This window comes from Eleutherodactylus coqui, chromosome 6 (assembly GCF_035609145.1).
Source record: "Eleutherodactylus coqui strain aEleCoq1 chromosome 6, aEleCoq1.hap1, whole genome shotgun sequence".
Lineage (NCBI taxonomy): Eukaryota > Metazoa > Chordata > Amphibia > Anura > Eleutherodactylidae > Eleutherodactylus > Eleutherodactylus coqui.
Genome location: NC_089842.1, coordinates 218,518,099 through 218,541,824, shown reverse-complemented (window position 1 = coordinate 218,541,824; position 23,726 = coordinate 218,518,099). Strand labels below are relative to the sequence as shown.

The 23,726-nt window shown below is 48.2% G+C and overlaps 1 protein-coding gene across 1 annotated transcript; it reads right to left on the bottom strand.

The window, feature by feature from the left end:
• Positions 1 to 1,018: 1,018 nt before the first annotated feature.
• LOC136633218 (palmitoyltransferase ZDHHC3-like) lies at positions 1,019 to 15,111 on the bottom strand. The gene is made up of 9 exons (XM_066608765.1): positions 14,963 to 15,111; positions 14,666 to 14,754; positions 14,274 to 14,347; positions 14,084 to 14,196; positions 13,950 to 14,011; positions 5,962 to 6,076; positions 5,808 to 5,880; positions 5,544 to 5,673; positions 1,019 to 3,769 (listed from the first exon to the last, which is right to left on the bottom strand). Exons 1-9 carry the CDS (start codon positions 15,079 to 15,081, stop codon positions 3,681 to 3,683), a joined length of 864 nt encoding a protein of 287 aa, XP_066464862.1. The 5' UTR covers positions 15,082 to 15,111; the 3' UTR covers positions 1,019 to 3,680.
• Between the last annotated feature and the right edge of the window lie 8,615 nt (positions 15,112 to 23,726).

Sequence of the window (23,726 nt, the reverse complement as noted above, 5' to 3'; positions counted from 1 at the left end):
CCTGAACCATGTGGGGATTAAACTTGCAACCTTCAGGTCGTAGGCAAGAGCTTACACTCTGCGCCACACAAGGCTCTATAGGTTTGTATCTCCAGCAATGGTGTCTGTTTCTTTTCTTCCACCAGAGGGAAAAGAGATAAGAAAGTTGCGTAAATTTATATTATATATATAATCTCTATCAGATCTTATGGAAAGGATATTGACATCCATGGGCAGAATGATTTTTTTTTAATTTTATTTTCTCTACTCCCTTATACAATAATTCCATCTAAGCTAAAGTCGGGAGTTTTACAACTAAAACTATCTGCAATTGCTAAGAATGATGCACTGCGCATGCGCCATGTTGGATCGTTATACATAGACACTAATAAGCTCTGTGTCTATACCATGGAGAATACTGATGCCGTGTGGAGATACTGATCGTTGTGAGTGATATACATAGGTATAGGGATATCACTCCTGTAATTCATAACTCAGAAAATGCCTCAGATAAGCAATACCCATGTGCTAAATATTGATACCTTTGCAAGAGCGGAAAAGGAAAGGAGTGGGGGGGGGGGGGGGGGGGAAGAGACAAACATATGATCTTGTTCTTGATGTTCAGTACTTGTCCATCTTATTAAATACATATGATGTTAACAAGAGAATCAATAAAAGTTCAATTTTAATTCTTTTTCAGTGTTGATGAAATGAAAGCGGAGAACAAACAAGTTAACATGAATATAAATAATGGAATAGCTTTGTTTCACCAAATTAAATCTAGATTTTAGACTCTTTGCAGTCACCCCCTGTAGATGAGATAACAGCTTTACACAATCGAGGCATTCAGATATTGTTCAGAAATTTCTTCCCAACGTTGTTGCAGAAGTTCTCACAAATGTGCTGCACTTGTAGGTTGCTTTGCTTTCACCCTTCTGTCCAGTTCATCACAAACAAGCTCCATGGCGTTTAAAGGGGTTGTCCCGCGCCGAAACGTTTTTTTTTTTTTTCAATAGCCCCCCCCCCCCGTTCGGCGCGAGACAAACCCGATGCAGGGGTTTAAAAAAAAACCAAAACGGATAGTACTTACCCGAATCCCCGCGCTCCGGTGACTTCTTACTTACCTTGCGAAGATGGCCGCCGGGATCTTCACCCTTGGTGGACCGCAGGTCTTCTGTGCGGTCCATTGCCGATTCCAGCCTCCTGATTGGCTGGAATCGGCACACGTGACGGGGCGGAGCTACGAGGAGCAGCTCTCTGGCACGAGCAGCCCCATTCAGAAGGGAGAAGACCGGACTGCGCAAGCGCGTCTAATCGGGCGATTAGACGCTGAAAATTAGACGGCACCATGGAGACGAGGACGCTAGCAACGGAGCAGGTAAGTGAATAACTTCTGTATGGCTCATAATTAATGCACGATGTATATTACAAAGTGCATTAATATGGCCATACAGAAGTGTATACCCCAACTTTGTTTCGCGGGACAACCCCTTTAAGTCTGGAGACTGCAGGCCATTCCATTCTTTGAAGTGCATTGACTTCTTGTCTTCTCAAGTAGTTCTGACATAACCTAGAAGTAAGTTTTGGATGATTGTCTTGCTGCAATATGAACCCCGGACCAACTAGGCATACACCAGCGGGTATTGTATGACATATCAAAATGCTGTGGTAGCCCTTTTTGTACAGTGTGCCAGTCATCCTGTGCAAGTTGCCAGCTCTGGATCCAGCAAGAGAGACCCAGAGCATCACGCTGCCTCCTCCATGTTTGACAGTTGGTGTCACTGACTGAGGAACCATCCTTTCACCTACTCAATGGTGTACAAAAACCCTGCATGATGTACCAAAGAGGTCAAATTTAGATTCAATCCCTAAGACCTTCTTCCAAATCAGTCCGTGAGAGGTGGGGCTTGGCCAGGCAAGTATTTTTATTTCGCAGTCTTAGCCTTGCTTTCTTCCTGATCCTCTACCGGTCAGACCTACAGATAGAAGTCTTCTCTTCACAGAGGAATTTATTTATTGCTGCATTAAGCTGTGCCTGAAGATTCTGTGCTGCGAGGTGCCGATCACACAAATTGTTGATTCTCAAATACTTGCCATCCGATTTTGCAGTTGCCTTTGGTCGGCCAGACCTCTTCCTGTCAGTTTCCTCCAGATTCCAATTGCCTTTTGATGGTATAGAAAACTCTACTGACTGCCACCTCAGCTTTTTTGCTGTAGGACAGACCTACACTTCTAAGGGTTATCAATGTCCAACTGTCTTTGTTTAATTGCCCTTGATAATAGCAATGTTCTGTCCTGAGGAGCAAAACTGTCCAAATCCCACCCTGTTGTAATGTAGTCTGTTCCAACACTGAGGGTTGGAAAGTCATCTACAAAAGTTAAGACGCCTGCTGGAATATTTGCATCCAATTTCAAACCATTATTTGCCCTATGGTTAAAATCATAAATTCAGACTATTGTGTTTCAGGTAAATATTTCATAATATTTTTAGGTTTCCAACTTACACTTGAGCAATTTCATGTTATTTGCTGGACTTGAACTGTGTTAATGTCAAAGATAAGTGGACAAACTAAGGAGTTCTAGAACTTTTGACCAGTAGCGTACATGCTAGTTTCATGCGATTTTTAACTCACCCATAGCAAATAAGGACCGAATCTTCAGCAATCTCGCTTTGAAAAGGAACTTCCTGCAGTTTTTCCCGTCTCGCGGCATAGATGTGAAAGGAAAGATACCAGCGTACATTAACCCATTACAAACAATGGGTTAATACATCACACAAGTTCTGTGTTGCACAAACATACAACGACTTGTATGACTTGATCACTTTCGCACGTCAGAAAGTAAGCGATTAATGGTCGCCAGATACACCAAAACCCTTCCACTTATCTGCCTCCTATCATTTACTTAAAATGACTCCGGCATCAAGGAGGGCATCGTAACATCACGGCAACTATATGATACAAACAGTTCCAATGTCCAGGCTCCACCCTCGGCAGAAGTTTTCCAGACAATGATTTATAATAAGTCTGGCCTCGTTGTAGAGTAAATTAGCTCTGCGCGTACCAACTTCCTGCTGATTGTGCGCTTATACATGGCGGTCAATGTAAAGTAGCAGAGCTGCAGTGTAAAGGATGGGGGACAGAGCAGCAATCTGAGTTTCTGAGGAACGCTGTGCCATAACCGAGAAGAGTAAAGCGGTAAAAAAATGAAAAAAAAAAGGTCAATCTAAAAATACATAAATAAAACCATCCAGTGCCTATGAGCGTCCCCTACTGCTAAGTGCTGTCATTTACAGAATTAAATTTGAAGCATGAGCAGGTAAATGTCCGTCAGGTTTGACAATGTAGAAAAATCCACTTCGGTAGCGACAGCAAAAAGTGATCAAATCCAACACCACAATTAAAAACACACAACAGGAGTACAAAAAAAGTCTGAGGAGCAAAAATGAAGCCACCAGTGCATTCTACACACTGACCACAGGAGGGCAGCAGAGGAGCCATGGGATTGTGCAGATGTAACAGTAAATGAGTAGTGCAACCAGATCAAGGAGCCCCAGGACCCCCACTGTGGAGACAGCAGGGCCCCCGCCAACATGTAATACTGACCGGCGACAGAACCTCAGATGTGACGGGACACTAGTGGTGGAGGCCGAGAAGAAGGTGCAGACTCCATCCAGAGCCCTAATAATCAGGACTGGGACTCTAGACGTCATAGTCAGGGAGGTAGCTGTACGCGGGGCGACCAGACGATGGGGGACTGTTACACGGGAAGAGCCAACAGATCATATAACCTGTGGGGGAGAAATACTGCATTATATCACATCACAATCCAAGGAGGAATAGGCTGCATTCTCAGTGATGTCACCGCTGCTTTCTAGTGATGGATAGGCTGCATTCTCAGTGATGTCACCGCTACTCTCTAGTGATGGATAGGCTGCATTCTCAGTGATGTCACCGCTACTCTCTAGTGACTGGATAGGCTGCATTCTCAGTGATGTAGCCGCTGCTCTCTAGTGACTGGATAGGCTGCATTCTCAGTGATGTCACCGCTACTCTCTAGTGACTGGATAGGCTGCATTCTCAGTGATGTCACCACTACTCTCTAGTGACTGGATAGGCTGCATTCTCAGTGATGTAGCCGCTGCTCTCTAGTGACTGGATAGGCTGCATTCTCAGTGATGTCACCGCTACTCTCTAGTGACTGGATAGGCTGCATTCTCAGTGATGTCACCGCTACTCTCTAGTGACTGGATAGGCTGCATTCTCAGTGATGTCACCGCTACTCTCTAGTGACTGGATAGGCTGCATTCTCAGTGATGTCACCGCTACTCTCTAGTGACTGGATAGGCTGCATTCTCAGTAATGTCACCGCTACTCTCTAGTGACTGGATAGGCTGCATTCTCAGTGATGTCACCACTACTCTCTAGTGACTGGATAGGCTGCATTCTCAGTGATGTCACCGCTACTCTCTAGTGACTGGATAGGCTGCATTCTCAGTGATGTCACCGCTACTCTCTAGTGACTGGATAGGCTGCATTCTCAGTAATGTCACCGCTACTCTCTAGTGACTGGATAGGCTGCATTCTCAGTGATGTCACCACTACTCTCTAGTGACTGGATAGGCTGCATTCTCAGTGATGTCACCGCTACTCTCTAGTGACTGGATAGGCTGCATTCTCAGTGATGTCACCACTACTCTCTAGTGACTGGATAGGCTGCATTCTCAGTGATGTAGCCGCTGCTCTCTAGTGACTGGATAGGCTGCATTCTCAGTGATGTCACCGCTACTCTCTAGTGACTGGATAGGCTGCATTCTCAGTGATGTCACCGCTACTCTCTAGTGACTGGATAGGCTGCATTCTCAGTGATGTCACCGCTACTCTCTAGTGACTGGATAGGCTGCATTCTCAGTGATGTCACCGCTACTCTCTAGTGACTGGATAGGCTGCATTCTCAGTGATGTCACCGCTACTCTCTAGTGACTGGATAGGCTGCATTCTCAGTAATGTCACCGCTACTCTCTAGTGACTGGATAGGCTGCATTCTCAGTGATGTCACCACTACTCTCTAGTGACTGGATAGGCTGCATTCTCAGTGATGTCACCGCTACTCTCTAGTGACTGGATAAGCTGCATTCTCAGTGATGTCACCGCTACTCTCTAGTGACTGGATAGGCTGCATTCTTAGTGATGTCACCGCTACTCTCTAGTGACTGAACAGGCTGCATTCTTAGTCATAACAATGCTACTCTCTAGTTACTAGATAGGCTGAATTCTCAGTGATGGCGCTGCTACTTTCTAGTGATGGATATGCTGCATTCTCAGTGATGGCGCCGTTACTCTCTAGTGATGGATATGCTGCATTCTCAGTAATGGCACCGTTACTCTCTAGTGATGGATATGCTGCATTCTCAGTTATGTCACCGCTGCTCTTTAGTGTGACTGGATAGGCTGCATTCTCAGTGATGTAGCCGCTGCTCTCTAGTGACTGGATAGGCTGAATTCTCAGTGATAGCGCCGCTACTCTCTAGTGAATGGATAGACAGCATTTTTGACATCACTTACCTCTGCCGAACACCTCCCGCAGGAGCGCCATCTTTGGTTTGCGGGTGTGACTGACTTCCTTGTTCGCCTCCTTCAGCAGTCGGTTCCTCAGCTGCTCGATGGGCGTCTCGTCTGTGATGATCGACACGATCTGGAAGAGCAGAAAGCATAGAAATATCCAATCCCCACGAACCAGCGGGCTTCCTGCAGCATTCTGGGCGACACATCCAGTTCCTGCCGCTGCATGGCTGACAACAGAGGACAAACACTGCGTGGGACACTTACCTGGTCATAGAAGATAACGGTGACAAAGAGACCAAAGAGGATGGACTCCACAAGGAGGAGGATGCAGTGAACGCTGAGGGAAGAAGAGGTCATATAAGAGCTGCGGCGTCGGTGCGCATAGTCACTCAGAGCTGCGCTCTCCGAAACAACTTACGTCTGTACGTGGCTGTGAGCAGGGGCCGCCTTCTCCGTGTCCTCCACTGATCCCTTCCTGGTAGGCCACAGCCAGGTGGCCAGCACTAAGCCCATAGCATAAAGGCTTGTCAGGCCTGCAACAAGTAGTAATGATCAGCGCCATTTGCAGGAGCGCGACTACCCAAACCCTAACCAGTAGGATTACTGACTAGGGTGTTCTAATGGAAGCAGCACCACCTGCTGGACATGATGGGTAAAACCCAACACAATGGCCTCCTTCCCACGAGCGTGACGGGCTCCGCAGCGTAATATTCCGCTGTGAAGCCCGTCACGGCGCCCCCCAGAGCCCCTATACTTACCTGCGGGAGATAGCGTGAAATCGCTTCCCCGCCCACCACCGCCGCGTCACCGCTCGTCACCGCTCGTCACCGCCCACCGCTCTCGCGTCACCAGCCGTGTCACGTGACGCGGCCGGACCGCGTCATTTGGCGTCATATGACGCTCGGCGGTGGGCGGGAAAGCGTTTTTTCACGCTATCTCCCGCTGGTTACAGCGGGAGATAGCGTGAATGGACGGCTTCCATTGACTGCAATGGAAGCCGTCAGTGCGTACAGCCCGTCCTCACCCGCAGAAAATAGAGCATGCTGCGGGTGAGGACGGGAGAAATCGCGGTGCGTAATTCCGCGGTGGAATTACGCATCGTGAGCATGGAGCTATTAGGTTCAATAGAACCTAATAGCTGCGTGCAACGCAGCGGATTTTCGCCGCGAATTACGCGGCGGAAATCCGTTCGTGGGAAGGAGGCCTAATGTAGGATACTAGTTAGAAGCATCACCTGCAAGGAGACAACATGTAATGCCCCAAACTAAGGTAAAATACTAGAGCAGAGCTAATGAGAGCAACGCCACCTGCTGGACATGATGAGTAAAACCCAATACTAATGTACCATACTAGTTGAGAGCAGCACCACCTGCTGGACACAAAAACCTAATACACAATGCTAATGTGCAATACTAGATCACAAATAATGGAAGCAGTGCCACCTGCTGGATACAAGGAGTAATACACAATAGTAAAGTGCGATTGTTCTTAGCAAGAAAAACCAAGTAATCCTGTAGATATGATACCTTGTAACCCCTTAAGGACATGGCCTATTTTGGGTTTAAGGATGCAATAGTTTTTGGCGGATTTTAATCTCCATTATTCAAAAGCCATAACTTTTTTATTTTTTCGTCTACATGGCCGTATAAGGGCTTGTTTTTTGTGTTGCGAACTGTAGTTTTTAATCGGTGCAATTTTTGGGTAGATAGACTACAATGTAAAACTTTTATTTAATTATTCATTTATTTTTGATCGCAGGGAAAGAAAACGCATCAATTCTGCCATAGATTTTTGGTCTCTGATGCACCCCTGCTGTTGCAATGGGAGGCTGGCTATCCGTGACAGCCGACTCCCGCTGCTGGATAGAGCGAGATCACTTATGATCTCGTGCTATCCACATGACGTAAGGGTACGTCCAGTTGCAGAAAGTACCTTACAGCCATGACGTACCCTTACACAGTTTATCTGTGTGTAATATATATATTACATACACACACGTTAATTTGCACTTAGAACAATACCAGAACAAGATGAGTGGAGGAGTAAATACTTAGTCCACTGATAAGGGATGTGAAAGCTTTGTGGTCTCTACATTGGTGCTAGGGGGTCACCGGGCCAGCATATTATCTGTGCTATAGTATTTCTCATTCTCCACTGATGCATGAATCCTCTTCCAATGTTTATTCCGGTCTTGAGAGCGTCAAAGATGGTTATAAACTTCTACTCCCAAATTCTATGAAACACATCAAAAAGTCCATTGTCTACAGCCAGGCCATCAGATACAACCGGATCTGCTCCAACCCAACAGACAGACAGAGGAACATTTACACCATCTTACAAGGACATCTATAAATCAGGGCTATCATCCCACCTCAACTGATGACCAAATCACCAGAGCCACCAGGATACCCAGGAATCAACTGCTCCAATATGCAGAGAAGGAAGAAAATGATTGTGCACTTCTAGTAGTGACCTACAATTAACAGCAAGAGGTACTAAGGAAACCTGCAAAGAAACTCCATCATACCCGACACAAGGATGACCGTCTGAGAACCATATTCCTGGACCCTCTCCTTCTATGTTACAGGCAACCTCAAAGTCTGAGGAACTTTATAATCCCCCGGACACACAAAAAGAGGAATTATTCTTACAGATGGACTTATTGAAAAGGAACTATCATGACAGCACACGTGGAGGTGGCCCTTTGACCTTGTTGGGACAGGAAGAGGAGGGTTTTTAAGGCCGCCTCCCACTGCTATTCTCCAGTGACTTTCCAATCACCACAACGGTTATGAGGCCAAATCCTTTTTATTGTTACTACAAAACAAACAAGTGTGCTGAACATTACATATACAGTAATCACAATAGGGGGGGTAAGTATGTGCTGTCAGGACGGACTCATGGAAAAGGAACTATCGGTAAGAATAATTCCCCTTTTCCCACTTCGTCCATCCTGACAGCACATATGGAAGCAATACCAGATTATTATGGACACAAGGGGAAGGGGGTGGGTGGGGAGCTATTATAGCCTGAAGGACCTTCCGTCCAAAGGCCAGCTCCCTCTCGGAGTGTAGGTCCAACCCGTAATGCTTAGTGAAGGTGTGGATGCTAGACCAGGTAGCAGCCTTACATATTTGTTCGGCCGATTGAAACCACCAAATTTTTAGATTTATATGCTTCCTGTATGGCTAATCTTAACCATCTAGCAATGGTATCCTTTGTAGATGGCTTTCCTTTGTTTCTACCCTGAAACTGGAGGAATAGTTTTTCTGAACTTCTGAAGGTTTGCGAGATTGGTGGATAAGCCAATACGGCAGCCTGACATCTAGGCTATGCATGCTTGTTCTCTAGCATTTGTGAAGTTTTGACAAAAAAAAAAAAAAAAGGGGCAGGAAGGAACTCTATGTAAAAAAAACTAGACACTACTTTTGGAAAAAACCCTGGGTCAAGTTTTAAAACTATCCTGTCGTCCAAGACTCTTAGATAGGGTTCCCTACAAGACAGGCCTGAAGTTCACTAACTCTTCTAGCTGTTATGGCCATCAAAAAGGCCACTTTAATTGATAGACTCTATTGGTTCAAATGGAGGATGGCATAAGCTATCCAGAACTATATTAAGATCCCAGGCTGGAATTGACTTCCTGATGAAGGGTTTAAGTCTGCCGCGCCCCCCCCCCCCCCCCCCGCAAAAACCTACGTATCCATTAATTTTTACTTAACTGGCGATCGAACACTGAGCTAAGAGCTGCGACTTGAACTCTTAGAGTTCTGGGACTAAGACCCATGTCCAGACCATTATGTAAAAGTTCTAAAATTTTTATCAAGTCAGGTTCATCCGTGTCAGGAATATGAGGTCTATACCACTGGGAAATTTTTTCCCAGACTTTAGAATATATTTTTGAAGTGGATTCTTAAGCAGCGTTTCAATGACCTTGTCTGGCAATCCCCACTTCCTCAGCCTATGCCGCTCAGGAGCCAAGCCGTTAGCTTCAACTGGCGAATCTCCTGACAGAAGACTGGACCTTGGGACAGAAGGTCCCGCCTCACGGGAAGTGCAATTGGAGCATCTATGAGTAGGTATTTTAACAGCAGGTACCAGGATCTTTTTGGCCATGCTGGTGCTATAAGAATAACCTTGGTTTGACTGTTGCGGATTTTTCTCAGGACTCAAGCCATCAGTGGAAGAGGGATAAAGGCATACGCTGGTTCCATCTTACAATTTTGGGACAGAGCGTCCAGTGCCAACGGTCTGTCCCTGGTGTTTAAGGAATAGCATTTCCGACATTTTGCATTGTTTTTGTCTGCAAACACATCACTATCAGGGAGCCCCACCGGGCTGTTAAAGATCGGAATACGTCCATATTCAAGACCAATTTCCCGAATTTAATTTCTTCTGGCTGAGATAATCCGCGACCACATTCAGAGAGCCCTTTAAGTGTACTGCTGACAGGGATCTCACATTCTCTTCTGTCAAATATCCTTTTTGCCAGGTGTTGCAGGTGAGGGTTCCTGGTTCCACTCTGGTGGCGAAAGAAACTGCTATCTCATTATCAGATAGGATTTTGACATGCTGTCCCTGCAGAGCATCTTCTGCCTGTCTGCCTGGATTAATGTCTGCCAAATAGCTCCAAATTCCCTATAATTTGAAGATAGGGAGCTGACGTAAGGTGACCAGGAACCTTGTAAGATAGTATCAGCAACTGTTGCCCCCCCATCCTGATCTACTAGTTACCACAACGCGTGGAGAAGAATCCCACGGAACTCCTTTCCCAAGATTCTGCGGTGAGACACCAATTTAGGGATGTTTTGACCGCTACTGATAATCTAAAAATTTTACATCTAGGGAAGATTGATTTCTACCCCACACTGACAACATTTCTTGTTGTAGAGTTCTGGAATGAATCCTGGACCAGCTGACTATGGAGAAACAAGCTGAGATCTGGCCCAGAATCCCCATGGTCTCTTATCGAGACCCAATCTTTCCTCTGAAACTTTTTGATGGAAAGCATTAAGTCCATCCTTTTGCCGGAAGGTAAAAAAGAGCAATAATTGCGGGAATCTAACAAAACCTGCCCTCGAAATTTTTTTTGGGGTATCTGGCAGAAGGCTTGATTTTTCCAAATTAATCAACCATCCCAGATCAGTAAAACGACTCAGCGTCTCGTCTGAGTGTTGTTCCATGGTTTGGGCATTTTTTGAAATAAGCAATAAATCGTATAAATAAGGTACTATACAGATTCCTGATTTCGGGTCTTGGTGGAAGGAGAGGGAAAGGTTTACCCTTACCTCCCTTTGCGGAAGACCACATGCCCGTCTTGCCTTTGCCTCTTTGGACCCTAGAACCAAAAGGCTGCCTGAACCCTGCACTGCTCCTGGCGGGGAAATCTGATGGGAACCCCTTCTTCTTGTCTCCCGCCTTTTCCAAAATTTTGTTCAGCACAGAGCCCAATAGGAATTCCCCTTGGAAAGGAATGGAACATAATTTGTTTCCTGAAGCGGTGTCACCCGATCATGCTCGGAGCCACAGCGCACGCCGAGCGGTATTTGGCTGAAGCATCAGCCAAAAAGCCTGTAGCTTTTTTTTTAAATAAGGCAATGCATCCTGCTAATTCTTCGCTAGAGGCTTTTTGCATCAGATGGGACTAACTGAGATAACCAGATGTACATGGAGCGGGCGACTGACGTTGCCGCGATGTTGGCGTCTATCAGGTTTGCCGTGGTCTCCCAACCACGCTTGAGGAGCCCTTCCACCTTCCGATCCATTGAATCCTTAAGCTGTGAAGCATCCTCAAATGGAAGTGATGTTTTTTTGATTTAGGGCTAATGCCTACTGCCAGATTTATGCCGCGTTTTACTCAGCGAAAATCCGCGGCGTTGCCCCTCAGCTATTAGGTTCTATTGAAACTAATAGCTCAATGTTCACGCTGCGGAATTCCACCGCATCTTGTTCTCAGACCGCCAAACACTTCGTCCTGAATGGACCTGGGTTGTTGGACGTCCGACACTTCCATCGTGTTACGCACTGCTGTTAGGAGTTCTTCTGGTTCCTGGTTCAAAAAGTAATATTTTTGATCATCATCCTCTAAGAGGACCGGTGTGGAAAAGTCTGAAATCTCGGACATTTTCTATGTCTGAAATATCAGAGGCTGAAGATGCCAGGACCTGCGTTCAAGCCTTTTTTATAGACCTAGAAGGCCCAGGCTGAGGTTGGGAGGCATGTGCTGTTTTAATCGCCTGGACTTCCTCCCGCACAGTCTGGCGGATCCCCTCCATTAAAGATGGCTGTTCATCTTTAGCAGTTTTTGACATGAACGCGACACATAAGTTTCTTTGCATTATCCTCCAGTTTCTTAGCGCATAACGTGCACTTTTTGAGCCTTCTTTCACTGTCCAATTTTTTGGATGTATCCTCCTGCAAAAAAAAAAAAAAAAGCAGGAGAGGCTACTAAATGGAGGATAATAGTGCAAGATTTAACACGGGTTTTGTCCAGGTGGACTACTCACACTTGCTGCACTTCCCCTGTCGCCTTCCATGCTGTCCATCACTGCTGCAGGTCTTTGTAGGGAGAGGCCTTGAATATGTTGCCCATATGGGTGAGCTCAAGGGGTAAAAGCGCGCTCCTGATGTCCGCTATCGCTCCGCCCCCAGCGGTAGGACATCACCGCGCTAATACCCTGTAGGGCGGCAGCGTCATCATGAAATCGGCGGCCGTGTCATTACAGTGCGATCACGCCATCCATGGAAAGTGCAGCCGCGTACCCAGAGTGCCGCACATGCGCCAGCCACAGTGGTCCCGGAAACGCGCCCTGTGCTGTAAACACCTGCCTCCTCCGCAGGGATGCACGTTATTTGTGGGGGGTGGGTCTTTCCACTCTCCAGAGCAGGGAACCACCGGACCTTCCACCGCAGGGGTGTACGACATTTGCGGGGCAGTGATGCAGAAAAGAAGTGCCGAATCCCGGTAAGCAATCTTCCATCCTCGGCATACATGGAGACACTCCCTGTGTCCCGTTGGGACAGGAAGAACACTGGAGAATAGCGGTGGGAGGCGGCCTTAAAAACTCTCCTCTTCCTGTCCTAACAAGGTCAAAGGGCAACCTCTATGTGTGCTGTCATGATGGACATAGTGGGAAAAGGAACTGATCCCTGTAATGTAAGGAGCTGTAAGACCTGCTGACATGTACGGACTGCGGACAGGATACAGATCCCCAACACACAGCAGGACTATAAGATCCCCGGACATTCACATGTTCCATGTCTGATGATGTACCTCATTCTGTGCAGTAAGTGTCCTGTTGGGGGTCTTTATGCTGGAGTAGCGGGACAAAACGAGGTCTCATCGCAACACAATTAAAGAAAGAAAGACAGAATTACCTGCGGCGGAGCACTTTTCTAGTCACGGACACAACATAGAACACATGAAAGTTATTATACTTCTAGGCAATTTCAAATCTCAGCGTCACAGAAGAATTTGGGAGAACAAGTTTATAACTATCCATGATACTCTCAGGAATGGAATGAACCTTGGAGGAGGCTTCTTGCATCAGTGGAGAATATGAGAAATCTATAGCAGAGATAACATGCTGGCCTGGTGACCCCCTAACACCAATTTAGAGACCATAAAACTTGCACATCCCTTATCAGTGGACTTATTAAGTATTTTCTCCTCTTCTCATCCTGCTGTGGTATTATATATAGTATATGCCACTTCTGATCTATTCCATTGAGCCTGAGGAAGGACCCTGAGAGGTTAGAAAGCTCGCTGTAACATCATGCATTTTTGTTAGCCATTACAAGGTATCATATCTACAAGATTACTTGGTTTCTCTTACGGACAGTCACACTTCGCTCTACTGGCTACACGGTACTAAACTGCTTTCTTTTTATACAATATAGTAATGTATGATACTAGAAGACCAGGGATAATAAAAGCAGTACATATATTCCAACAATATTATAGAATACTAGACATGGGGTAATGGGAACAGCGCCCCTTGCTGGACACAAGGGGTAATACCCAACACCAATCTCTGATACCAGACTGGTACCAGCGGGAGCAGAGCCACCTGCTGGACACAACGTGCAATGCCCAACACTAATATACTAGACCAGCACTAATGGGAGCAGTGCCACCTACTGGATACAAGGGGTAATACCCAATAGTAATGTATGATACTAGTCCAGATAAAATGCAAGCTGCGCCACCTGCTGGACATGACAGGTAGTGCCCAACACTACGAGATACAGTTACTAAAGCCACAGTTGATGGTCTTTGTACAATGCCCCCCAGAGTAAGATGTGAGCTCCTCTTCATAGAGGTCATCTCTCTGGCCGACTGCACTGGAATGTCACATCTACTACAACTATGAGCTGGCGAAGATTTGCTGGCGGCGGCGGTGGACTCACCCGTGTAGAACAGGAACTGGATGAAGTACTTCTGGTTTAGTTCCCCCACACAATTATTTATCCTAAAAATACAGAAAAACCATGAGAAGAACACATAACCCGGAGGGCGCGGCGGGCAGCGGAGGGGGACGTACCAGGGGCAGTGGTGGTCCATTCTCCGGACGCAGCGGTGGCAGATGCGGCAGTGGTGAGCCCGCGGCGGGCGGTAGGTCTCACAGCGGTTGCACACTGTCCAGTCCTCATTACCCTGCGGAGAGGTGCAGATGGTTATCATGGGGGCAGCTACAGACAGCGGTCCGGCGTCTCAGCGCTGCCATGACTCACCCGGTCACTTTTGCGTGGTGTGTTGGAGCGCAAGTCTGAGAAGTCAATGGCCGTCTCCGGTAAAGGGACCATCCCTAAAGGGTTAAAGCACAAACTAAGACCAAGGACTAAAGTCACAATGTTGGGGGGCAAATAAAGTTACTGAACTTAGAAGGCCGGACCCCGAGAAGCGTTTGTGGGGGGCAATGCACATCAAGTACAGGTCAGCGGAAGTCACTGATCATCTAATGTGTCTCGGGGTCTAATGACTGCCCACCGACGGGAGAGAGGGACCGAAGAACTGGCTGAAGGCTGCCTCACCCCAGAGAGGGCCAGAGGCGGACAACCCCCCCCCCCATCCCTCCCAGCAGACCCCGACCACATCAGGGTTGTAGTTCCCGGAGGGCACTTACCTGGGTCAGAGAAGACGGCACGGGTGTGACAGGCCAGCAGCAGGAAGACCACCAGATTGAAGCCGACGGCGTGGAGCGGACCCCAAATGCTGCAGAGGAAGTAATAGGGTGTGAGAAACCTGCAAAGCCCCAGAGGTGTATGAACCCCACATTGTACTCTGCACCCCTCCCCTGGTCATGGGATCTCCTCCATCCTCCCCAGGACCCCCGATGGCCCCGTCACCATGTGCCAGGAATCCCCCAACTAGTACCTAATATCCCCCTGTACCCCCCATATATTTATTGCCCCCCTCTCACCTCCCGGGGAAGCTGTGCAGCAGGATGTGCCGTAGGATGACGTAGTCGGCATAGCCCAGGCTCAGGTAGGTGAGCAGCACACACAGCAGCCCGCAGGGGTCCTGCACACAGCCCGCCATGGCCGGCACGGACGCTTCCGGGTGCGAAGCCACGCCCCCTTTCCCTGTGCTCCAATCACAATGTGCGGGGAGCGCAGCGCGGCCAGGTGACTGACAGAAGCAATCAGCTGGCAGCCAGGAGTAGCGTACTTCCGGTGCATGCGGTCTCCATGGAGACCGAGGGAGTGTGCAGTGCGTCATTTCCGAGGAGGAGTTAGGAGCAGGCTTCCTATGTAAGGACCCTCAGAGGTCAGGTGACTTCCCAAGTCTGAGGCGGGCCGCAGGGTAAGTCATGTGATGAGGTGGGAGGAGTCTGCACCTGGCTACGCTACACGTGTGTGCTGTCAGCTAGTGGCTGCAGCGAAGCGGGCATGTAGGAAGACCTAAATAGTCACTGACTGACATGTCCCCAAGATAACACTTCCTGGCCTGTTTCCTTTTGTGAGGGAACAAATCACCAGACACCCCGATATTTACATACTGACTTTAACAGCTCTGCACTGCCGGCCGGGAGGTGTTATCATGGGGGCATGAAGTAGAGCTTCTCATATTATAAGGGGATTGCGCCATATTCCTGTCCCGTACAGATTAATACATGAGCCGCAGCTGCTGGGGGTCTCTGAAGAGATAAAGGGGAGAGGGTACACAACAGCCAATCAGATCCTTGTAACCATGCTGAAGGATGACAGGTGGAATGTGACTGGCTGCTGGAAAGCACAATGTGTGACAGGAGGATGTCTGCTGGTGGTGAGACCCCCTATTATACATCACTAAGATCCAGGCCGCCTCATAATACCCCATCATTAACCCCTTAACGACCGGGCCATAGTGTTTTTACGTCCTCCCGAAGTGGGCTTTATTCTCTGAGGACGTAAAAACATGTGTCCTGCAGAGAATAAAGCCCCTCAGGCTCTGGACATGACAGCTCCATGCTGTTGGTGCCCGCAGGTAGCCGACAGCATGGAGCTGTCATCCCGGGCTGCGGGGACCTCCCCTCCCCTCCCCCAGTGGATAGCGCCGATCGCAAAAAAGTTTTAAAAAGTTGAAGAAAAAGTTAAAGATTCAGCTGCCCTGATGGATCGGATCCATCAGGGCAGCTGAAATTACTCACCCGGGTCCACCGCACTGCTCCCCGCTCTCCTCGTCCTCCGGGCCCCGAAGCCGGTCTTCTGCGCATGGGCGCCAGTCGGCATTACGTCAGCCACATGCGCAGAAGGCCCTGAGCCGCGGGAGATTTAAAATCTCCTGGCTCCCGGCTCCTGTAGGTAGCCGGGAGGCAGGAGATGTCAGCGGGGACCGTGGTGAGCGGTCCCCGGTACTGCGATCGCCGTTATCCAATGGATAACGGCGATCGCGGAAAAGTGAAAAAAAAGTTTTAAAAAAGAAAAGCTTCACCTCATGAGGGGAGGTGATAATACTCACCTTGGTCCTCCCCGATGTCCCGGGACCCGAAATCCCCTTCTGCGCATGCGCGCCCGATGACTGACATCGGGCGCGTGCATAGAGGGGCTCGAGCCCCGGGAAATTCAAAATCCCTGTTCTCCTGGCTGCCATGTGTAGCCAGGAGCAGAGGGATGTCACCAGGGACCGTGATCATGTAAAGTTAAAAAAAAAAGTTTTTAAAAGTTTTTAAAAAGTTTAAAAAGCTTACGTTTCATCTCCCCTCACGTATCATATCTGTGAGGGAGGATAAAAGTACGAACATAATTCCCCGGATTTATCCGCGGACCTTACCCTATCTTCTGTGCACACGCCCGTCGCCAAAATGGCGGACGCATGCGCAAAAGCTGTGGATTGCCAGGATAATTTAAATTCTTCCTGCTCCTGGCTACAAAACTGAGCCAAGAGCCTGGAGATTTCACAGGGGGCTGCAGTGAGGGGTTCCTGGTCACGTGTTCGCCGTTATCCAATAATGGCGATCACGTAAAAGTAAAAAAAAATATAATTGAAATTTCATTTCCCCTCACCGATGCGATTGGTGAGAGGAGATGAAACGTTACCTGAGGCCTCCGTATTTGCACCCTGACGCGATCCTCCTCCTTCGTGAACTTACCCGGATTCTGCACATGCGATTGCTGGCAAAATGCCGGACACATGCGCAGGAGACGGGGAGCCCAGGAAACTTCAAATCTCCTTGCTCTCAGCGACCAACGGTCGCCGAGAGCCTGGAGCAGTGACGGGTGGCCTCGTTGAGCGGTCGCCGGTCGCCGGTCACCTAATAAAAAAGTAGCGCTCTAACATAGGTCGGTCTCACATGACCGGATACGAATTACGGATTCCGCATGCGTCTGATCCGCGGTAATACGCAGATCAATCGCATTAGATTACACAATTCCGCTCACATTAGCGGGTTGGAATTGTGTAATCCACTTGCAGAAAAGAGAATGTAGCAGGTTCTATTTTACTGCGGAAATCCGCAACATAGAGCCCATTGTGCTCCATGGTCACGGATATACCTGCAGCCCATACGCAACTACATTGTATACGGGCTGCGGGTACCTGCGTCATTGCTAAGCGACGGTGCGGGAAATACAAACAAAAAAAAGGTACTGCGCATGACCGCCTGTGTGAGTATGCAGTTATGCGCAGTACATTACGCGGCCGTACGCAGGGTCACAGCTGGGCTCACAGATGGGATCCGCTGCGGGCCTCCACAAGCGGATCCCACATACGGCCGCGTGAGCCCGCCATTATTCAGACCGCTACCTGTGATACGTATTTTACAAGAAGCCCTGGGAACGTTCGCCTTCCTGCAGTTCCAGGAGCAGCCTGTTGAGCGCCTTCTGTGTGAGACCGCCGCACCTCAGCAAGCTTACGAAGACTCACAGAACGCCACTTTTTACACCCCATACCCACCACTGAGGTCACGAAATACCCCCAAAAAGCATGAGAGGAGGGGGGATACACGGTTTTATTGCCGCATGGGCCCATCCCAACCAGCCTCCGTAATTACCCCTGTCTTCAGAAATACTACACAGTTCACATTATTACTTTTATCTAAGATTTGCGAACGCCGAAAATGGCGCGGAGTGTGTGGGGGGGGGATTTTTAGGGAGTCAATTTTTATTCCGTACAAATAAGCAATGGGGCCTGGAATTTATTCCTTTGTACCCTGAAATCCAACGGGTGTTCCCTCCATTATAGGCCTTTCCATGAGTCCTGTAAGTAAATTAGGGCTACAAAGGGTATGTTTCTGAACTCGGGACAAACGGGGGTATCCATTTTGGGGTGAACGTCTTCATTCCTATGTACACTGTACAAAAAAACTGTTTTTAAATTTAAGAAAATTGCCAAAAAAATTGAAAATTGTAACTTTTTCCTTCTGCTTTGCTTAGATTCATTCAAATACTGTGGGGTCAAAATACGCAGTACACCCCTAGATGAATTTGTTAAGGGGTCTAGTTTTCAAAATGGGGTCATTTGTGGGGGTTCTCTATCGTTTTGGCCGCTCAATGGCTCTACAAGTGGGCAATGGGGCCTGGAATTTATTCAGTTGTACCCTGAAATCCAACGGGTGCTCCTTTCATTGTAGGCCTAGCCATGTGTCCTGTAAGTCTATTAGGGCCACAATATGTATGTTTCTGAACACGGGACAAACAGGGGTATCCATTTTGGGGTGAAAGTCTTCATTTATACATGTGCTGTACAAAAAAAATCTGTTTTTAAATTGACACCATTGCCCAAAAAATGAAAATCGTAATTTTTTCTTACTGCTTTGCTTAGATCCATTCAAAAATTGTAGGGTTAAAATACACAGTACAACCCTAGATAATCTCGTGAAGGGGTCTAGTTTTCAAAATGGGGTCATTTGTGGGGGTTCTCTATGGTTTTGGCCGCTCAAGAACTCTACAAGTGGACAATGGGGCCTAAAAGGACTTCAAGCAAAATCTATGTTCTGAAAGCCACCGATTACTCCTTTCATTTTGGGCCCCGTTGTGCATGCGGACATAATATTAGGGCCACAATGGGTATGTTTCTGAAAACAGCACAAACAGGGATATCCATTTTGGGGTGCAAATCTTCCTTCATATGTGTGCTGTACAAAAAAAGCTGTTTTTAAAATGACAGAATTGCCAAAAAAAGAAAATCCTAATTTTTTCCTACTGCTTTGCTTGAATTAATTCAAAAACTGTGGGGTGAAAATATGCAGTACACCCCTAGATAAGTTCCTTAAGGGGTCTAGTTTTCAAAATGGGGTCATTTGTGGGGGGTTTCTATGGTTTTGGGCGCTCAAGAACTCTACATGTGTGCTATGGGGCCTAAAAGGACTTCAAGCAAAATTTCTGTTTTGAAAGACACTGACTACTCCTTTCATTTTGGGCCCCGTTGTGGACTCAGATATAACATTAGGGCCACATTGGGTATATTTCTGAACACGGGAGAAATAGGGGTATCCATTTTGGGGTGTAAATCCTCATTTTCATGTAAACTATAGGAAAAAAATATGTCTTTAAAATGACATATTTGCAAAAATATGAAATTTTACTTTTTCTCTAAATTGAATTAATTCCTGAAAAAAAACTGTGGGGTCAAAATACTCATGACCCCCCTCAGTGAATACACTAAGGGGTGTAGTTTTTAAAATGGGGTCATTTGTGGGGATATCTATTATTCTGACACTCATGAGCCTTTCCAATCTTGGCTTGGTGCAGGAAAACAAAGTGTTCCTCAAAATGCTAAAAAGTAATGTTAAATTTGTACGTCTCCTAAATGGTTAAAAAAACGAAAGTTTTTCCAATGTGTGTCCAAAGTAAATGGGTGGAAATATGAATCTTAGCAAAAATTTCTATATTATGTTTGCACATATTTAAGATGTTGCAGTTGGAAATGTTAAAAAATGACGATTTTTTTCAAAATGTTCCCAATTTTGGCGCTTTTAATAAACACAAATTCTATCGGTTTAATTTTTCCGCCTAAATGAAGTACAACATGTGGCGAAAAAACAATGTCAGAATCGCTTGGATATGCAAAACCTTTCTGGTGTTTTTCCATGTTAAAGTGACACGTCAGATTTGCAAAATTTGGCCTGGTCATTAAGGCGCAAACAGGCTTGGTCACTAAGGGGTTAACATCTATACGTGGCATGAAATCCAGATGTAATCAGTGTGTTCGGGTCTCCTGTGGAGTTAGGGTCATCGGGTCCAACCCCCTGCTCAGTGCACTATTTACTATGGTAAATCATCCCAGACAGATGTCTGTCCAGCCTTTGTTTGAACACTTCCTTTGAAGGAGAACTCCCCACCTCCCGTGGTAACCTGTCCCACTCATTGATCACCCTCACTGCCTAGTATCTAATCTGTATTCCTCCCTTTCAGTTTCATCCCATTGCTTCTAGTCTTTCCTTGTGCAGATGAGAATAGGGCTGATCCCTCTGCACTGTGACAGCCCTTCAGATATTTGTAGACAGCTATTAAATCTCATCTCAGCCTTCTCTTCTGCGAGTTGTATTTTTAAATGATGCCATTTACTGTACCATAAAATGTACTGAAAAACGTAAAAAAAATTCTAAGTGGAGTAAAATTAAAAAAAAAGACATTTCGTCATCTTTCAGTCCGTCTTGTTTCTACGGCGCACAAACTGCAACAAAAGCGTCATAACTTTATTCTATGGGTCAGTACGATTACTACTTGTATAGGTATAATTGAGCAAGGGCTCATTTTTTGTGGGATGTCCTGTAGTTTCCGATAGTACCAATTCGGAATACATACGACTAGAGATGAGCGAACGTACTCGTCCGAGCTTGTTGCTCGGGCGAATATTAGCGTGTTCGGGATGCTCGTTACTCGTAACGAGCACCACGCGGTGTTCGGGTTACTTTCAGTTTCCTCTCTGAGACGTTAGCGCGCTTTTCTGGCCAATTGAAAGACAGGGAAGGCATTACAACTTCCCCCTGTGACGTTCAAGCCCTATACCACCCCCCTGCAGTGAGTGGCTGGCGAGATCAGGTGTCACCCGAGTATAAAAGTCGGCCCCTCCCGCGGCTCGCCTCAGATGCGTTGTGAGTTAGCTGAGGGACAGTGATGCTGGTGCCGGAGCTGCTGTAGGGAGAGTGTTAGTAGTGAGTGTAGGCTTCAAGAACCCCAACGGTCCTTCTCAGGGCCACATCTAACAGTGTGCAGTAGTGTGGAGGCTGCTGTTAGCAGTGTTGCCCATTTTTGTTTTTTCAAAATCGGCTGTGCAGAGCATTGCGCCCTGCAGTAATACTACAGGGACAGAAATGGTGGTTAGGCAGGGAGAGTGTTAGGAGTGAGTGTAGGCTTCAAGAACCCCAACGGTCCTTCTTAGGGCCACATTTAACCGTGTGCAGAACTGTGCAGGTTGCTGTTAGTGTTGCTTTTTTTTTTTTTCTTTTTAAATCGGCTGTGCAGAGCATTGCGCCCGGCAGTAATACTACAGGGACAGAATTGTGTAGGCAGGGCCAGAAGACATATATTATTGATTGAATATACGCAGTGGGCCTTTTCTTTACCAAAAAAAGGGAAACATTCTATTTGGCCTGCCTCTGACAGTCCTCAGCGTTCTGGGTACGTGTGTGGTGGGTGCAGAACATAAACGGAAATCATACGCAGCCAGCTACGTTTAGCAGCAGGCTTGCGCCAATTTATTTCCTGGCTGGGAAATCAAATCACTGGTAATACACCATGCTGAGGGGTAGGGGTAGGCCTATAGGACGTGGACGCGGGCGAGGACGCGGAGGCCCAAGTCAGGGTGTGGGCACAGGCCGAGCCAGTGCGGTGGCCAGGGGTAGAGGCAGGGCCAGACCGAATAATCCACCAACTGGTTCCCAAAGCGCCCCCTCGCGCCATGCCACCCTGCAGAGGTCAAGGTGCTCTACGGTGTGGCAGTTTTTCACAGAGACGCCTGACGACCGACGAACAGTGGTGTGCAACCTTTGTCGCGCCAAGATCAGCTGGGGAGGCACCACCACCAGCATGCGCAGGCATATGATGGCCAAGCACCCCACAAGGTGGGACGATGCCCGTTCACCGCCTCCGGTTTGCACCACTGCCTCTCCCCCTGTGCCCCGACCTGCCACTGAGATCCAACCCCCCTCTGAGGACACAGGCAGTACCGTCTCCTGGGCTGCACTCACACCCTCACCTCCGCTGTCCTCGGCCCCATCCAGCAATGTCTCTCAACGTAGCGTCCAGACGTCGCTAGCGCCACAGTTTGAGCGCAAGTACGACGCCACGCTCCCGCACGCTCAAGCGTTAAACGTGCACATTGCAAAATTGATCAGCCTAGAGATGCTGCCGTATAGGCTTGTGGAGACGGAGGCTTTCAAAAGCATGATGGCGGCGGCGGCCCCGCGCTACTCGGTTCCCAGTCGCCACTACTTTTCCCGATGTGCCGTCCCAGGCCTGCACGACCACGTCTCCCGCAACATTGTACGCGCCCTCACCAACACGGTTACTGGCAAGGTCCACTTAACAGACACGTGGACAAGCACAGGCGGGCAGGGCCACTATATCTCCCTGGCGGCACATTGGGTGAATTTAGTGGAGGCTGGGACAGAGTCAGAGCCTGGGACCGCTCACGTCCTACCCACCCCCCGAATTGCGTGCCCCAGCTCGGTGGTGGTATCTGCGGGGGTGTATGCTTCCTCCACTAAACCACCCTCCTCCTCCTCCTCCTCCTCCTACGCAACCTCTGTCTCGCAATCAAGATGTGTCAGCAGCAGCACGTCGCCAGCAGTCGGTGTCACGCGGCGTGGCAGCACAGCGGTGGGCAAGCGTCAGCAGGCCGTGCTGAAACTACTCAGCTTAGGAGATAAGAGGCACACGGCCCACGAACTGCTGCAGGGTCTGACAGAGCAGACCGACCGCTGGCTTACGCTGCTGAGCCTCCAACCGGGCATGGTCGTGTGTGACAACGGCCGTAACCTGGTGGCGGCTCTGCAGCTCGGCAGCCTCACGCACGTGCCATGCCTGGCCCATGTCTTTAATTTGGTGGTTCAGCGCTTTCTGAAAAGCTACCCCCACTTGTCATACCTGCTCGGAAAGGTACGCCAGCTCTGCGCACATTTCCGCAAATCCCACATGCACGCTGCCACCCTGCGCACCCTGCAACATCGGTTTAATCTGCCAGTGCACCGACTGCTGTGCGACGTGCCCACACAGTGGAACTCTACGCTCCACATGTTGGCCAGACTCTATGAGCAGCGTAGAGCTATAGTGGAATACCAACTCCAACTTGCGCGGCGCAGTGGGAGTCAGCCTCCTCAATTATTTACAGAAGAGTGGGCCTGGTTGGCAGCCATCTGCCAGGTCCTTGGAAACTTTGAGGAGTCTACCCAGGTGGTGAGCGGCGATGCTGCAATCATTAGCGTCACCATTCCTCTGCTATGCCTCTTGAGAAGTTCCCTGCAAAGCATAAAGGCAGACGCTTTGGAATCAGAAACGGAGGCGGGGGAAGACAGTATGTCGCTGGATAGTCAGAGCAACCTCATGTCTATATCTCAGTGCGTTGAGGAGGAGGGGGAAGAGACAGCTTGGCCCACTGCTGAGGGGATAGATGCTGCTTGCCTGTCATCCTTTCAGCGTGTATGGCCGGAGGAGGAGGAGGAGGAGGAGGAGGATCCTGAAAGTGATCTTCCGAGTGAGGACAGCCATGTGTTGCATACAGGTACCCTGGCACACATGGCTGACTTCATGTTAGGATGCCTT